This window comes from Amborella trichopoda, chromosome 9 (assembly GCF_054954075.1).
Source record: "Amborella trichopoda isolate Santa Cruz 75 chromosome 9, AtrichopodaSantaCruz75HAP2 v2.0, whole genome shotgun sequence".
Lineage (NCBI taxonomy): Eukaryota > Viridiplantae > Streptophyta > Magnoliopsida > Amborellales > Amborellaceae > Amborella > Amborella trichopoda.
Window position 1 is genome coordinate 35,792,263 of NC_142344.1, and position 16,159 is coordinate 35,808,421.

Sequence of the window (16,159 nt, forward strand, 5' to 3'; positions counted from 1 at the left end):
GCATGACCCCTTTTGGAAGGGAGGAGAGAGAGAAATAAAATTTTTAATGAAAGAGAGAGATTTGGTTCATGGAGGAGAGAGAAATACATGTGATGAGAGAAAAGGGGCTCAATGGTGTTTAAATAGAAAGAATTCCTTTCCCTATTTGAATTAAAATCCTTCCTTAGGTATTGCCTATCCAATGGTACTGTTTGACCAATAGGAACTTAGAATATTTGTGGGTGAGATAGAACAAATATTAGCCATCCATCCTATAAATCAGTCATTATGATTTTGGGAGCATTATTAAGAAATTTATCCCTTTATAATTTGACCCAAGTCCAACTTCTATTTAAATTAGAATTTTAACCAATCCAAAAAAACTTCCTAATATCTTTCCAAAATATTTAGGAAGTCAAAATAATTAGAGTTTTGGTCAAACCAAACTACTAATTAAAACCATCTTTAAAAAATATTACTTTCACTTGAATAGGAATCAAATCTTTTTTAATTTTAAAAGGTTTCTAACCACTTGAAACTATTACCTATAAGTGGCAATAGAAAAAAAAAAATGGGGTGTGCCACCCTAGGGACTTTATGTGAGCTGCATAAGGCCACACGTCCCACTCATGGGTGACACACACATGGGGGTAATGGATCCTAGGTCCCATATGTGCCTAGGATCCCAGGTCCCCATATGTGCCCTTCATAGTTATAGAAATTTCGAAGCTACTATTTTTAATGAATTTACAGCAGAAATAAATTTTTAAAATTCTAAAAAAATTTGTAAAATCGCCAAAGCATTTATAATACCAAAATAAAATATTTTAGAAGTGGATTGATACCATTTGGTCAAAATTAGCGACAATTAAGACACTCCCTTGACTTAAGAACCATGATGCACTATTATTTTCTTATCCAACACAACAAAGAGCCATGACACACAGTCTCAATGCAGGGGCTCATCATTGGTTTGTCAAAGTTAAATAATAAACAGTGGAACCATGATCCTAGAATTTGGATTACAATTCCCCCCTTTAAGAGCAAGTCCAATGCTTGTCACTACAAATCAAAGGGGGCTCTCTAGATACATTCTCTTTATAGGGTTGTTTCTTAGTAATACGGCTGTCATGTGTACATATCGTGTGGAAGTTTGTTGAGGCTTTGGCCCTTGCTCTCACAAGCCTACAACCGCACACAGGAGACCACACAGTTCTCCTGACCTATAAACATCATCCTTGAACATCTCTCCGACCTCAACAAGGGATGACCCACTGTAAATCCTTTTCGGTAATACCACATGCCTAGGGGTAATGGTTTTGGATATAATCAGGGCCATAAACCACCCAACCCTAGGTCAGTCAACACATATAGTCCCATTGAAGTGCATATTGCACTATAAAATTTTATTTTTGCAAGCTCTCTAGGCCTTTAAAGGCCACAAAACTCAACAAGGACAATTCCATGTCAGCTATATATTAAGTATCATACACATCGTCTCTCTATAGGTGGCTCAAATATTTTGTGACCTTCACCAGTATCCTTCACAAAGGGGAACCTCACCATGGAACTATTACGTGTTGTAGTGCTTCATCAACAGAGTAAGGCTTTGTTTTATAACATTATACTAAGGGATCAAATCTATCAGGGTCATATCTCCAACACAATGTTATCCATAAAGGTGCATTGTCATTTATGCCACTTGTATATGGACTTATCCTTCTCAAGCAATGAGTTTACTATGCATCGCCTTTTTTGTTTATTTGAACTAATTTAATATTATGGGGGGAGGAGGATATCCTTGAAAGGCTGGTCCTTGAGATGTGTTGTTAGAGGATTAGACAAGACAAATAAATTTAACCTATCAACAAAAATTAGGAGGCTTGGTTTTGTCATCAGGGAGTCATATATGGATGGTTGGCAGGACTGAATGAAGGTTTAAAATAATTTGGTGTATGGGTAGTTTTCATTATCTTCGACCCATTTGAATATAAGTGCATCTTTAATCTAGCAAATCCATGATAATTTCACGGACATGGTTTTTGGTCATTTGTTAAGACCTATGTCCCCCTTTTTTTTTGATTATGTTAACTCTATTAAACTAAAAGTGAGTACAAAAGGAAAGAAAGAAGGGGGATTGAATACCCACAAATGGGTTCTGCCCAAAAAATAGGCTACCCACAGACGGGTGCCCTATACAAAAGCCTAAAAAGGCCAAAAATTGCTTTACATCACTGATTTGCAACTACGCTGGGGTAGGGACACCAAGTAAGAAACGGTTCCCTAAGAGTGAAACAGGTTGGCATGAGGTGAGGTTGTGGCTGCCTTTGCTAAGGCATCAACGTCACCGTTTGCCTCTCACCATATGTGATTCCATGAGAATAGTAAGTTCCCACTGAGATGGCAAATTTCCTCAAATATGCTGTCGAGTCTCCAAGGCCATGGGGCTAAGCCTGAGGCCCAAGAAATCACACTAAAAGAATCACCCTCAATGGTTAAAGATTGGCCCCAAGTTTGGTCGAATCTTTTGAGTTCTTCTCAGGGAGCTGAGGTTTCCTCAACAATGGAATCTGAGATGCCTATCGGGATGGAGAAAGAACAAAAGATATTGCTGTCATGAGTGCAAAACAAGCCACCAATATCTGCAAGGCCAGGATTTTCGACAAAGTACCCGTCAAAGTTTAATTTGATTTGGCCTTCTTCCGGTGGTCTCCAAAGGAAGGAGGGAGGGGGCCTTTGAGGATTGACATATAGAATGGGGGCCCAACTGTGGAGAAAAGCAGAGTGGGAGAGGGTTTTGAAGTGCTTGTGATGGATTGCCCAAAAAATGACTACTTCTTTAATCTTTTCTAGTAGAGCTTCGACGGAAGATGTTGGCTTCGAAAAATTCTGGCATTTCATTCCAGATTACCTACAAAGTGGCAGCCACCGATGCTCTCCACAGCAGGGTGCCAGCCTTGGGCAACGGGGTTGAGAAAGTTGAGCTAAGAAGATGGGAAATGTTTAGTCGAGTAACCCGCTGCCATTGGAATAACTCGAGGAGTTCAGCCCATAGTAATGAGGCCATCTTACAGTGGATGAAATGGGGGGCATTGCTCTCCTCTGCTTTGGTACACATAATGCACCTATTTGGGATTTGGATTCCCTTTCTTTGTAGTTGGTCCACTGTGAGGGCTCTCTCCGAATCAGCTATCCAATTGAAATACTGAATTTTGGGGGGAGAGGAGAGGGATTCATGCTTTATTCATGATAGAGGAGGGAATGTGGGTGGGGCTTAGGGGGTGGGCTAGAGATGAGTAAAAGGAGGCCACCAAAAAGTTTCCCAAGGGATTAGGGGTCCAAATGAGGCTGTCCTGTCCCCTGCTGAGGAAGGAAAATGGAGCCTAGGGTGTTGGAAGGGATTGTAAAGTCCTGGAATTCAGAGTCAGAAAAGGATCTTCTAAAGATGGGGCTGCACGCCCTCCTGTTGCCCAACAACTGAAAGTGGGATTCCACTGTTGCATTAGATTCATGGGCCAGCAAGAACAGGCTGTGATGGAGGTCCTTAAGAGGTGTTTCATCTAGCCCAGGGTAAATCCAGAAAAGAGTTTTGTCGCCTCTCCAGGGCCTATATCTGATCTTGGACTAAAAATGAGGGTAAGAGCGCAAAATAGATTTCTAGATTCCAGAGGTGTTGCTGTGGGCTCACCTGGACGGGACCCAAGAGGGGTCATTGCTAGAGTTAAGCTTTATCCAGATTAGATCAAGTAAGATATTTCTATAAGGGATTCATCCATGTGTCATAGTTTGTATTTATTTTAATCTTTTAGAAAGTCTCTTCTCAGTTCTTACTCGTAATGGCATTTTTAATTCCTTGTCACAAGCTCACTTCTTCCAAAACAAGAACTTTGGTTTCCTCTTGAGTTTTCTGACAAGGGCATTTAGCATTTTGAGACTCTTGATTCGCTGTAAGGAGTAAATTAAGGGCCATTGCTTGCAAATTATACTATACTATGCCATTGCGAGACATGTTGGGTAATATCCTATATTAAATTCATGCATCTACATCTTGGATTGCCTAAAAGGTGCACTATATGTCAAGCTGGGAGTGCATTTTCCTGTAGTGGTAATTACTTTGTGTATGCTAACATTCGGAGTTTACCAATGCTTGTGAATGATACTTTGAATTGAGTTGGGCTTCCTTTTGGTTCAAGTGATGTGCTTCATAAACTATATTGTTTTGGGGTTCATCATATCCTAGTACAAATCACATGCTCACCTTTCGTGATTATTATACAATTCCTTTAACTTCAATATAATAACAGAGAATTTTTCTCTTTCAAATTTTCCGTAAACTTATTTGTTGTTGGATGTTTTGGCTCCCCAATATGCTTCTTAACTTTCAGATTTTATATGAGATATTTGAATTTCTTAATGAGAATAGTTCCATTAACTCAGTATTGTTCTACATCTCAAGTAACTCATGGAGAACATCAGGTGGGAAGTATTAATTATGTGCGGTAATTAGATATTTGATTTTCTTAAAGCGAATAATTCAATGAACTCAATGTTGTTCTACATCTCAAGAGACTCATGGAGAACATCAGGTGGGAAATATTAATTATAGGAGGTACTTATTACATTCTCTGCAGGTCAAGGCTACTTTCAACTACAAGAGATGTTTATGAGGTATCCATTGAAAATGGATGCCCCAGAAAAAATTCTGTCTCAAGCATATGCAGAAGCTAGTTCAGTTGCAGATTTTCTCCACGAAAATGGTGAGTATTCCATCCCATTCCATAAACGAAACCTCTTTTTTTTTTTTCATAATGCAACTTTTACCCTCTATCAATTTGTTCAAAGTTCCTTGCAACAACTTATAAATGTTCTTATTATCCCCTCGTTGTGAGTGTAGTCCATATCTTGTAAGATTTCTATTTTTGTCAGACTTATACTTGAACTTTTATTTTTATCTTTTTTATTTCAAATACATGCAAGAGTGAATACTACTTTCTTTCATACTCTAGTTTTCTATTTAATATGTGTATTTTGAACTGTCTGTTATTTTTATGGATTACGAAATAATTTGATTTAAAATTTGTTAACCCATTGAAATATGACCCAGTCACAGTTGGAAAGAGCACCTCAGACTGCAATTTTTATATTTGTTTGAAACTTAGGGAGCCTTTTTCGGAGAGCATATATATCTCCCCTTGACAGAAGTACACAATTGAATTAACTGAATGTTGTTGAATGGAAGCTGTGAGTATGGTTGCCTGGCATGGCTAAATCATTATTTTTCCATTCATTAATGGGTCACTGTTCCTGAGCATTTGCCATGATATAAAAGACACACTTGAGCAATTATGGAAAACGCTTGTGGTGATATCTTCAGGATCACAAGGATTTCCTAGTTGAAGGCATCGTTGGGAAACTTACAATAATAATATTTTGGAAAGTGAACTCTTGGAGAAACAGTTGTACATGAACATATTTTGCTATATATCTTCTGTATTTTGTTTTTACAATGTCAGTCAATAATCTTGGAAAGTGAAAAATGATATTTTTTGCAAAGTAGGTCATACCACCAGGTGTACATGGCTTAGAGTATCATGAAACAGGGAGAAAAGATACTTATCAGAAAAAAGGGGGATAAAAGAACTCAAATGCTGGTGTATCCAATATCAACACAATTTAGGATACTACAAGTTTGCTTACCCAACTCTATCACCGAATAAGTCTCAGAACTACAGGCGTAAAGATGACTGTTTTGTTGGTAAAACTGCAACATTTATGGGTAATACCTTGATCCAGGTCCTTCATGTGGTTCACTGATGCAGTTTCGCTCCATGTATGCCTCCACTCCTTTGTGAATAGAAAGAAAGGCACTACTTAGTGAATGCAATCGACTTGGTTGTCTATGGGGCCAAGTGGCAGTTTGACATAGTGATCCATGATTTGCTTGCTACTTTGGGGAATACATCAGTGTTGGAGTCTACTAGAAATCAAAGTACATCTGCTTTTTTTCACTAGTAGTTATATCGTAGCATAGTTACCGGGATGTTCCATCATGGTAGCAGTCCCGCTCAGTAATCTTGCTCTGCCACTCTGAGAAAGGGGACTCAATTTTTGAATTTTGGGATCTTGATTCCCACCATTTGCAGACCCCAAGCAGATGGGATAAGGTTTGAATTATAATGATGACGATGATTCCCGCTATTAGGGATCCCAATTCCTATTTGTTAGGGATCTCGACCCCGACCTTAAAGACCAAGACAACAACTAAACTAATAATTTCCTTTGTTTATAGCTAGATAACAACACTATAATACTTTTAAATAGTTGCATTGCTTGCTTGCTATAAGTAAAGTGATCCATACTTTAAAGAATATAGATAATCCTAGATTATATATACTCTTTAATTTGGGAGCAAGATCCACAAAAAGTTCGGATCAACATCCCCAAAAAGTTGGGATATCAATCCGTAACATTTAGGGATCTAGATTCCTAATATTTATTGCGTGGGCAACGCTTCCAACCATTGGGATCTTTTAATATTTCATGATCCTTCTGTCTCAATCCTTGTCGCGCTTTAGGTCCCGCTCCCAACCCCAAACAGCTAAATGTCGTCGCACTACTCCTACTGCCAAGTGATGCCACTCATCACTGTTTTTTTAATCGGGTTGCATTAGTGGGTACACCTATGATATCGTTAGTTTTCTTCATAACTAAGCTGAAAACATGTACATATACTTGAGGAAAATTTGCAGATATCATCTAAGTTTAGTAGCCAAGATAACAGAATAATACTGAAAATGAAAAGTTCAAAAGTTAGGGTACAAGTTTCTTAAATTGGAGCTTGCAAAACTAGTAGGGCAGTTTCTCTAGAAAGCCTTACAGAAATGAACAAGCTTTTCATTTAAAAAAGAAATAATATTTTTATAGTAACATAGGAAACTTAAATAAAAGATCCAAAAATGTTTTGAAAACTTTTCCCCAGAATAAATTTATAAAAACTTTACTAATATGGGGAATGTCTAGGAATTTACAAATTTAGGGCTAATCAGGGCTTCTTACGCTCAAGTATATTTTAGAAACTTTTTAATTAATTAATCAAATAATAAAGGTGGTTGATGACTTAAGGTGGCTGTCGAGGCAACAACGAAACAAAGGATATCCATTAGGAATATGGAATAATGTTAGTAACTGCCGTTCTCCGTTTGCAAGCAATGTTAGGGTCGTAGTTGTTTGGAACGAGATTGGGAATGGTTCCAGGTTTGGGAGCAGGATCGAGGGATTGAGTCTACCTTGAAGATCCATTTGAGGGGGATCGACATCCGTACCACCTCAAACATAAGGAGCACAATCCATGTGTTAATAGGGATCAAGTTCCTCAATTGGTTAAGATTGAGTACTACAATGTTTGGTAGCGAGATCCTCTAGTTAAGATCCAAAGTTCCAGAGTGCAGGTTTGTGAATACCTCAACTGCGGAAGCGCAATAGGAAAAATGATCCAACATAGTATGGAGCGAGGGAGAAATTTTATAGGAGAGAGCTTCATTTAGTTGAAAACGAGGCCCTCATGTAAGTTTAAATAGGGCTCCCTGACTACACAACCTAGTTCTCAATGTTGCTGAATTAATAATATGTAATCTTAAATTTGTATCCATTAAAAATCAATTCATTTAGTAAATTATGACTTTTATAGTTTATGTAGTTTGATTCTTGTAAAGTATGTGTCGTTATCTTTTTCGTTGAACAAGATAAAAAAAGGCTCATGTAATAAAGTGTAGCTTGAAACTATATAATCATGAAATTTACTTTTTATTATTGTTTATTAAATATTGGATTGCTCATAAAAAGGGATGACAAAGCATTCGTTATGAAGGAACGTGAGGGATTATTTATGTAGTTTGTAAAACCTAAATTATCATAATATATTTACTTCTTATATGATAATACATTTACTTCTTAAGAAAATATTTTGCCTTTAAGGAAGCACCAACACAAAAGTTATTGTAATGATTACCGAGGTTACAAATGTAATAGAATTTGGATGCAATATATGGATCCTTGTGTTACAATCTAATAGAATTGGTAGCCCAAGACTCTTGGGACCATTCAAGAACTAGATCCCATAAAAGCCGGGGACTCAAAACACATGATTAGCAGACCTCATTCCCTTGAAAAGGGATGGAGATCCTAAATTACAAAAAATGGTGATCCCTAGAAAATCCCTTTATGAGATCTTTGCATCGAGTTCCCAGAAGGGGTCGCCTACCAAAGTACGCGATCCCCATAACTATCATTAGGGTGCACTTAGTTGAAATTCAAGTACAGAAGGAAACAATTTGGTAGGATCTAGAGTGAGAAAGAGAGGAAAGAAAATAAAGACGATTGAGAAGGGGGGGGAGGGAGAGAGAGAGAGAGAGAGAGAGAGAGAGAGAGAGAGAGAGATGTGTGTGAGATAAAGAGATAGAGAGGGAAAGTGAGTGGCTTAGGAGGTCACATGTGACCTCCACACCTCTTATAATATTAAGTAGTAACCCCAAATACAATTTATGGACAATAGTGCCTTTATTTAGAGACGTAAGACAAATAAGGACTAAATAAAAAGATATATGACAATTCTATATATCAAATACAATAAAGCTTATTCTTTTTATTTCTAACACTCCCCCTCAAGCTGGTGCATAGATATCAATCATGGCCAGCTTGCTTGTAATATTATTTTAATCTGTCCTGTCGAATGGCTTTGGTGAAGATATATGCAAGTTAATCTTTAGACTTCACATGAGAAGTCGGAATGATCTTCGCAGCAACCTTCTCTCTGATAAAGTGACAATCGACTTTAATGTATTTCTTTCATGAAAAACAAGATTTTCTACGATATGAATGACTGCTTCATTATCATAAAATAGAGTCATGGGAAGCTTAACTCTAACACCCAAATAAAAAAGAACACTTTTGATCCACATTACTTCACAACTACCATGAGCCATTGCTCTGTATCCTGCTTCAACACTTGATGTTGCCACCATATTTTTCTTCTTGCTTTTTTAAATAACCAGGTTTCCCAAAATGAAGGTACAATAGCAAGTTGCGGATCATCTATCAGTTTGGCAACTAGCCCAATTAGCATATGTGCAAACGGCAACAACAAGATATTTCCCTGGTGTAGACTTAAGATATGTTAATATTCTGTACACAGCATCGAAGTGGGGTTTACGTGGTAAAAAAAATGCATAAATTGATTGACCACGCTAACGACATAAGAAATGTTCGGTTGAGTGATTATGGGACAGTCCTAGGGAGGATTGGTGTATATATAAGAGGCACTGAGAGGTTTCATGGTTGCCTCTAGTCAGGTTGGTTATTGTTATTGTTATTGAGCTCGATTGGGCCTCATGATTGGATAATTAGGTCAGACTGGATGATTAGGCTAGGGCAATGTGGGTTTATGTGTATGATGCTTTGAGCTCGATGATTGCCTTGTATGGGAAAGTTAGGGCCAGCAGAGGGCATTGGCCTAAATCCCTGTCTTTCGGAACCTTGTCATAACATATGCATAAGTAGTCGTAAAGCATGGGAAGCTGACTCTTCAAGGGATCCACTAAGCAGAGGTATGCACATTTGCCAAGAGAAGAACCCCCATACCTTGTGTGTGCATGTCCTTTAGAGGGTGCAACTGAAATCCACTAGTATTTAGGGATTCAGGGTCACCTCATTGGTTTGACTTTGATAGGCTAATGTTATGAGCCCCTAATTATACACTGTGGGTTTATTGGGTCATACCGAGAAGGTTTTGGATTTCAGGTCTAGCTAAGTGGAGTACTCTGGTTTTTAATTAAACTCCATAGGATCCTAATTTCCCTTGGAAATATTTTTAAACATTGTGAAAATGGTTTGTTTTGATCAAAAATGATTAAAAGGATTTTTGGGAATTTTTGAAGATTTTTTCTGGATTTTTTTGGAAGAGAAAAAGTATTTTTCAAAATTGTTTTTGCAAAAATATGAATAAGGACCAACCTCCCAGGGCCCACACGGGACACTCAAATAGCCAATGGGTGTCTACGTGGGGCCATGGGGGCCTCCATGTCAACCCCACATGGAGATGATGTGGGGGTAATGTCATTCCCCATGGTGGCCTAGGTCGTGTAATTTGTTATGTAGGGGTATGTTTTTTAATATTGGATTTCGTGCTATTTTGAAAATTGCGAAAATTAAACATGTTATATGTGAAAAGAAAGAGGTTTGTGCACATGTGTGAGCTCTTCTAGAAGGGGCATAGGGTTTGTAATTACAAGCTAAACCCTAAGGGTATGTGGTAATTGTGCACTTAATCACTTAGCTTATGTGGCATGATTTGATTAGCCCCTTATGCTGTTATAAAATAGAGGGAAGTTTTGAAATTTGATTTTTGCTGAAATTTTGACAAATTATCTCAATGGTATACCCTCCAACTTAGTTTTAAGTTCAATTATATGAAAAGAGCATGGGTATTTTAATACAAGGGAATTTGAAGTGAATTATGGTTATTAAAAATGGAGAACACATCAAGATGGTATGATGGTGGATGGTGGGCTAGGATCAAACCTCTCTTTGTATCCATGGATGTTGGACTTCAATGGCCAAGATTAAAGCACATATGAAGCATCTTTGCACTCAACACTATAAATACCCCTTAAATCTCTACACTTGGATACACACATACTCTCTCTTTAAGTGGCACGCCACTCGCTCTCTCTCATCCATCCTAGAGTGGTACGCCCAAGGGCCTTCTCCTTTTCCTTTCTTTCTCTATAAAATTGCATTCAAGGTGATGTGAGAGAAAGCTCCATTGAAGCTCGTTGATGACTCCATTAATGGTGATCCAAAGCTCAAATTCAAGTCATGATGATCTAGTCTTAAGGCCTTCATCAATTGAGTAAGATCTCTTCCTTTTTCTTTGATTCTAGTTGATTCTTATTGTAAATTCCTAATCATAGCAAGCTATCTTCATCATTTTGATGTTAGATCATTGTTCTCTTGAATCGACCTTGATCCCTCTTGATCCATATGGTTGAAGGCATCATCCATGTATAAATTGATCTAGTTTCCATGAGTGTTTCCCTATGATTTTTGGAGCATTTTTTATTGATATGTTTTTGAGATTTTCATAAGCAAATCAGTCAATTAGATCTTCATTTTTATGCCTCAAATTATTATTTTTATAAGAGGAGATCATGTCGAATTTATGGGGCTCGATTTATGAACTCTACGAACCGGTTTTGCGTTTTAAGAATTGCGATTTCTCCCATGGTTTTTCCACTTGTTTTGATTATTTGATTTATGCAAATTCTTCTTTGTTTTAAGTGTATATCAGCAGATGATTCACTCTCTAATTGTTTATTTTGGTGAGATTTTAATAGGGAGATTTGTCTTAAGTCTGAATGCTCATGCTATTGATTTTCTCACTAAATTAAGAGTGATTTGTGTCTCCTTTTCTCCCATGTTTTTCGCATGGTTTTAAATCCATTTTGTTAAGCCCTCTCATATGTTAGAATGTGCCATGAAAGTATAGATGATATGATGCTTAACGGCTGCGCTATTTTATATTGCTATTTGCGTATGTGATTATGCCATCAAAAGTCCTCCCATGGCACATAACTAAGACCCAATGCCGTAAATCGGGCAAAATTAGGTCTATGATCAGCTTCCCATGATCAAATTCTATGCACACACAATACTTGTATTTGTTGGAGAAAGGAGTTTGAATTTAAAAGTGGATGATGTAATTATAAGGTTATGTATAATTTGCCAATATATTTGAATATTGTTGTATTTTTTAGATCATGTGTGTATGTTCAAGTCCTTAATCAATCTTCTTGATGTATATTGTTTCATGGACTAAGAAAAGGGATAAATTAGAGTCCTATTTTGTTTTAAAAGTGTATTAGAGCCCAAGTTTAGTGGCTGGAATTGTATTTGATGATGTAAAATTTGATATAATTGAGTTATGTTGCATTGAGACCAAGAGAAATTTTTGTTGTGACACTTGGACTTGGTATCTATACTTTCCCACTATTCTTTGATACTGATTTGGATCTTGGAGTAGCTCTCCCCTTTCTCCATGAAGTTTGTGATTGGCTTCTATAGGAGAATTTGCAGGTCTAGATCCCGACATCCCCGTTTGTTGTCACATATCCAATACATATTTTCTCTTGGAGATGGCTATCCCTTTGTTTGATCTCGCCACTTCAATTTCCAAAAAATACTTAAGAGTTCCTAAATCTTTGATATCAAAGGCCTTGCTTAAATGAGATTTAAGATCCTCAATTCTTTTCACATTATCCCCTGTTACAACAATTTCATCAACATGCACAATAAGTCTCGTAATTCTATTAGTATCCTTCTTCACAAAGAGCGTATGATTAACTTGACTTCTTTTGAACCCAAATTTCAGCTGTACCTCACTGAATTTTTCAAATCATGCTCTAGGAGATTGTTTAAGTCCATATGTTGCCTTCTTTAACTTGCAAACCTTTCCTGACTCCCCCTTAATCTGAAAACTAGGAGGCATGGCCATATTTAATTTCTTTTTGGATGTCTTCAAGTAGTAATGCATTCTGAATATCTAGATGATGGGATGACCATGATTTATTCACAGCTAGTGAAAGAATGATCCTCACAGTGTTAAACTTGGCCACATGCACAAAAGTGTCTTGGTAGTCTATATCAGGAGTCTGGGTGAAACTTTTTGCAACCAATCTTGCTTTGTACTGTTCAATGGTACCATCAATTTTGTATTTTATAGTGAATATTCATTGACATCCTACGACCTTCGTCCCTTAGGGAAGGTTAGTGATTTTCCATGTATTATTCCACTCAAGTGCTCGCATCTTGTTACCCATGGCAGCTTTCCATTGAGGTTGTGAAAGTGCTTTTGCAACACTGGAAGGTATTCTAGCAGAAGACAGAGCAGATATGAAGGCATGATGAGAGGGAGACAAAGTATTGTAGGATATGGAGTTTCCTATTGGATCTTGAGTCCAAGAACGTGTACCTTTGCGAATAGCAATAGGTAAGTCCAAATTAGGATTCTCTGAGAGGGTGAAAGAGTTACCTAGGTCAAGAATAATTTCTGATTCTGGGTTAGCATTCGAGGTATGGTTGCTTAGAACTTCGGGTTGTATCATTTTCTTCCTCATGGTATACGTCTTCAACAACCTCTCTGAGCGTGCACCATTCCTTTCAGATAAACCACTCTCTTTAGATAAAAGTGTGTGGGAATAGGAAGGGGAACAACTGATGTGCTCTGTTCACTAAACTGTATCTTATTTTGCCCCTGAACAGAGCACTCATGACCTATAACGGAGAAGTATAGAACATATTAAAACAAAGTGACGTCCATGGAGACATAGTGGACTTTAGCAATAGGATCATAACTCTTGTACCCCTTTTAATGAAATGGATACCCCAGAATAATACATTTGGCAACTTTAGCATCAAGCTTGTCCCTCTTGGACCTAGGATGTGGATACACACCCAAACACCTTGGGAGGTACAGGGAACATGGATGTTGGGTGAGTGCGTATGAACAATTTCAGCAGGAGATTTTCCCTCAAGAACATGAGAGGGCATGTGGTTTATTTAAAAGGTAGAAGCGGGAACTGCTTCAGACAAGAAAAGTTTTGGAACTTTCATTACTAGTAAAAGAGCTCGGGTGACTTCCAACAAGTGTCTGTTTTTTCATTCAGCTATACCATTCTGTTGAGGTGTGTATGGACACATTGTTTGGAATTCGATCCCTTAGTCAAGAAGATAATCTCTGAGTTTGTTTGACATATACTCACCTCAATTGTCAAACCACAAGACTTTAATTTGTGTATCATTTTGAGTTTTAACCATTTTGTGATAGGCTTAGAATAGATTAGCAACTTTATCTTTGTGTTTCATTGGGAAGACAGTTGTAAATCTAGAACAATCTTCCACAAATGTATCAAAGAAACAAAATCCAAACACATATGCAACTAGTGAAGGACCCCTATATCAGAGTGTATAAGATAGAAAGGAACATCACTCTTTTTATTGATACTGAAAGGAAATGAAGTTCTACAATGTTTTGACAACTCATAAATGTCACATTGCAATTGAACTTGACCCAGAGACTTCAACAATTTAGGAACTAAAGAACACAAAGTAAAAGACACTGCATGACCGGTGTGCCACAAGTACGCCCTTTCTTTATTAGCAATTGAAGATGTGGCTGCTGCAGTCAAGGCACAATCAACAGTCTTAAAAAAGTACAACCCTCCATTTTCACGACTATGCCCAAATGTCTTCCCCGTCATCAAGTCCTCAAATACACGATGAGAAAGGAAAATGTTGTATTGCAGTTTAGGATCTTTGTGAAATTATTAAGTGACAGGAGGTTACTAGAATGATTGGGAACATGCAAGGTGGATGACAAGTTAACATGAGTAAAATGGTTCCCTTTCCCTTGATTGGAATAAGAGAACCATCTGCTATTTTAACTGATTTATGATTAGAACAAGTGATATAAGAGGAAAAAAATAAGCCATACCAGTCATATGTTCAGTTGCTCTAGCATCAATAATCCAAGGGGTTTCAGAGCTATTTACAAGGATATGATCTACACCTGATTGTGCAATGTGAGACTTACAGAGGAAGAAGGGTCTCAAATGGAAGCTTGCAGCATGAGATCTAGGGGCTCTCTTTTAGGAATAGTCACCAACTCTTCTTGAGGTTTAAAGGAGATGATATCTTGCTGCCCTCGAGTAACTAGGGCAGTACTTTCACTGATTGTTGCTGAATTTGCCCATGGAAAATTTCGTCTTGGATGTCCAACTAGATCTCAACATATTTTCCTCATGTGTCGAGTCTTCCTATAGTGGGTGCACTTTAATTTGTCCTTTTCACCGAAGGTGGGGTTACCATGGCCACGTCCACCACCTCGGCCTCCATCACAGCTCTTAAATCGTCATCCACCTTGATTACTACTAAAACTTGAAATAGGGCGGATCTTTCAGTTTCACCCATAGACATTGCCATTATCTTGTGTCGAGTTTCTTCAAGCTGAAGAAGGAAAAAATAGTACCACACGATGGCAAAGTCTTTCCATTGAGAACATTTTCCTTAATTATTTCATACCCTCCATTAACTCCCCTCAAAAAGGGACAAATCTTCCTTTGTTCTACTCTCTCTCTCTGTGCCTTTGCACAAGAAGAACACTGTATGGGTTGATGCTGGCGTAATTCATCCCAAAAACCATGTAGATGAGCATACTAGTCTCCCTGTGGCAAGTCACCCTATTTAAAATCACTGATTTGCTGCTCCAATTCATAAACCCTTGCAATATTTTTCTTTTGGGAATATGACTCAGAGACTGTCTCCCATAATTCCTTAGAGGTATTGCAATTTATGAAGGATCGACTCATATTAGGCTGCAGGAAAAATAGTATCCAATTCATAATAGCCATATCTTTAGCCTCCCAGTATGTATATTTAGCGTCCTTCAGGTCAGGTTTTTCCACATAGCTGTCAATGTATCCTAGTTTTTTCTTTCCACTCAAAAATAGTCTAATCGACTTGGCCCATTCTAAATAGTTTGTTCCATCAAACTTGACTGATGCTTTAGGGTCCAGATGACTTCATATTTGATGCCTGTGGAGACATTCTCTATTGTAGCTAAGATCCGCTTACACCCTCAGATCTTAATCAACAATTGAGATCAAGTTACATCCTTTGATCTCTTCAAATAAAAGGTTTTACAGATTTGCTTACACCCTCATATCTGACCATTCTCATTTTTTCTAGGAAGACATCAAAAAACAGCACTAACACTACTTCTTAGATTGGGACTTCCAAACCTTAATCCATCCAACGACTAAGTTTTCGAATAAATACTTGATCGGCATCTAGAATCATAAATAAAAACTCACCTCCATTAGCATAGATACTGCAGGAAAAAAGGCAGGGTTATAGGGCATTATAACATCATCTAACCCAAAGGATGACATCATCCCTAAACAATTTTATGTGCACCTTTTTGAAGATCAACCGCCTGCTACAGTACCATGCTACAATATCGCGCTACAGTATTGTGCTATAGTACCATCTTTACTGATCGTTTGGCTCTGATACCAAGTTGAAATTAAAGTATAGAAAAAAGTAGTTTGGTAGGATCTAGAGAGAGAAA

The 16,159-nt window shown here is 37.7% G+C and overlaps 1 protein-coding gene across 24 annotated transcripts in view; it reads left to right on the forward strand.

The window, feature by feature from the left end:
- The window catches only part of ATRAD17 (RADIATION SENSITIVE 17), a 67,594-nt gene that overhangs the window by 38,207 nt on the left and 13,228 nt on the right, over positions 1 to 16,159 (forward strand). For all 24 annotated transcript variants that reach the window (XM_088846115.1, XM_088846124.1, XM_088846126.1 and 21 more), the window contains one exon: positions 4,611 to 4,736. In XM_088846115.1, the coding sequence (XP_088702241.1) occupies positions 4,611 to 4,736 (126 nt within the window). The remainder of the gene's footprint in view (positions 1 to 4,610; positions 4,737 to 16,159) is intronic.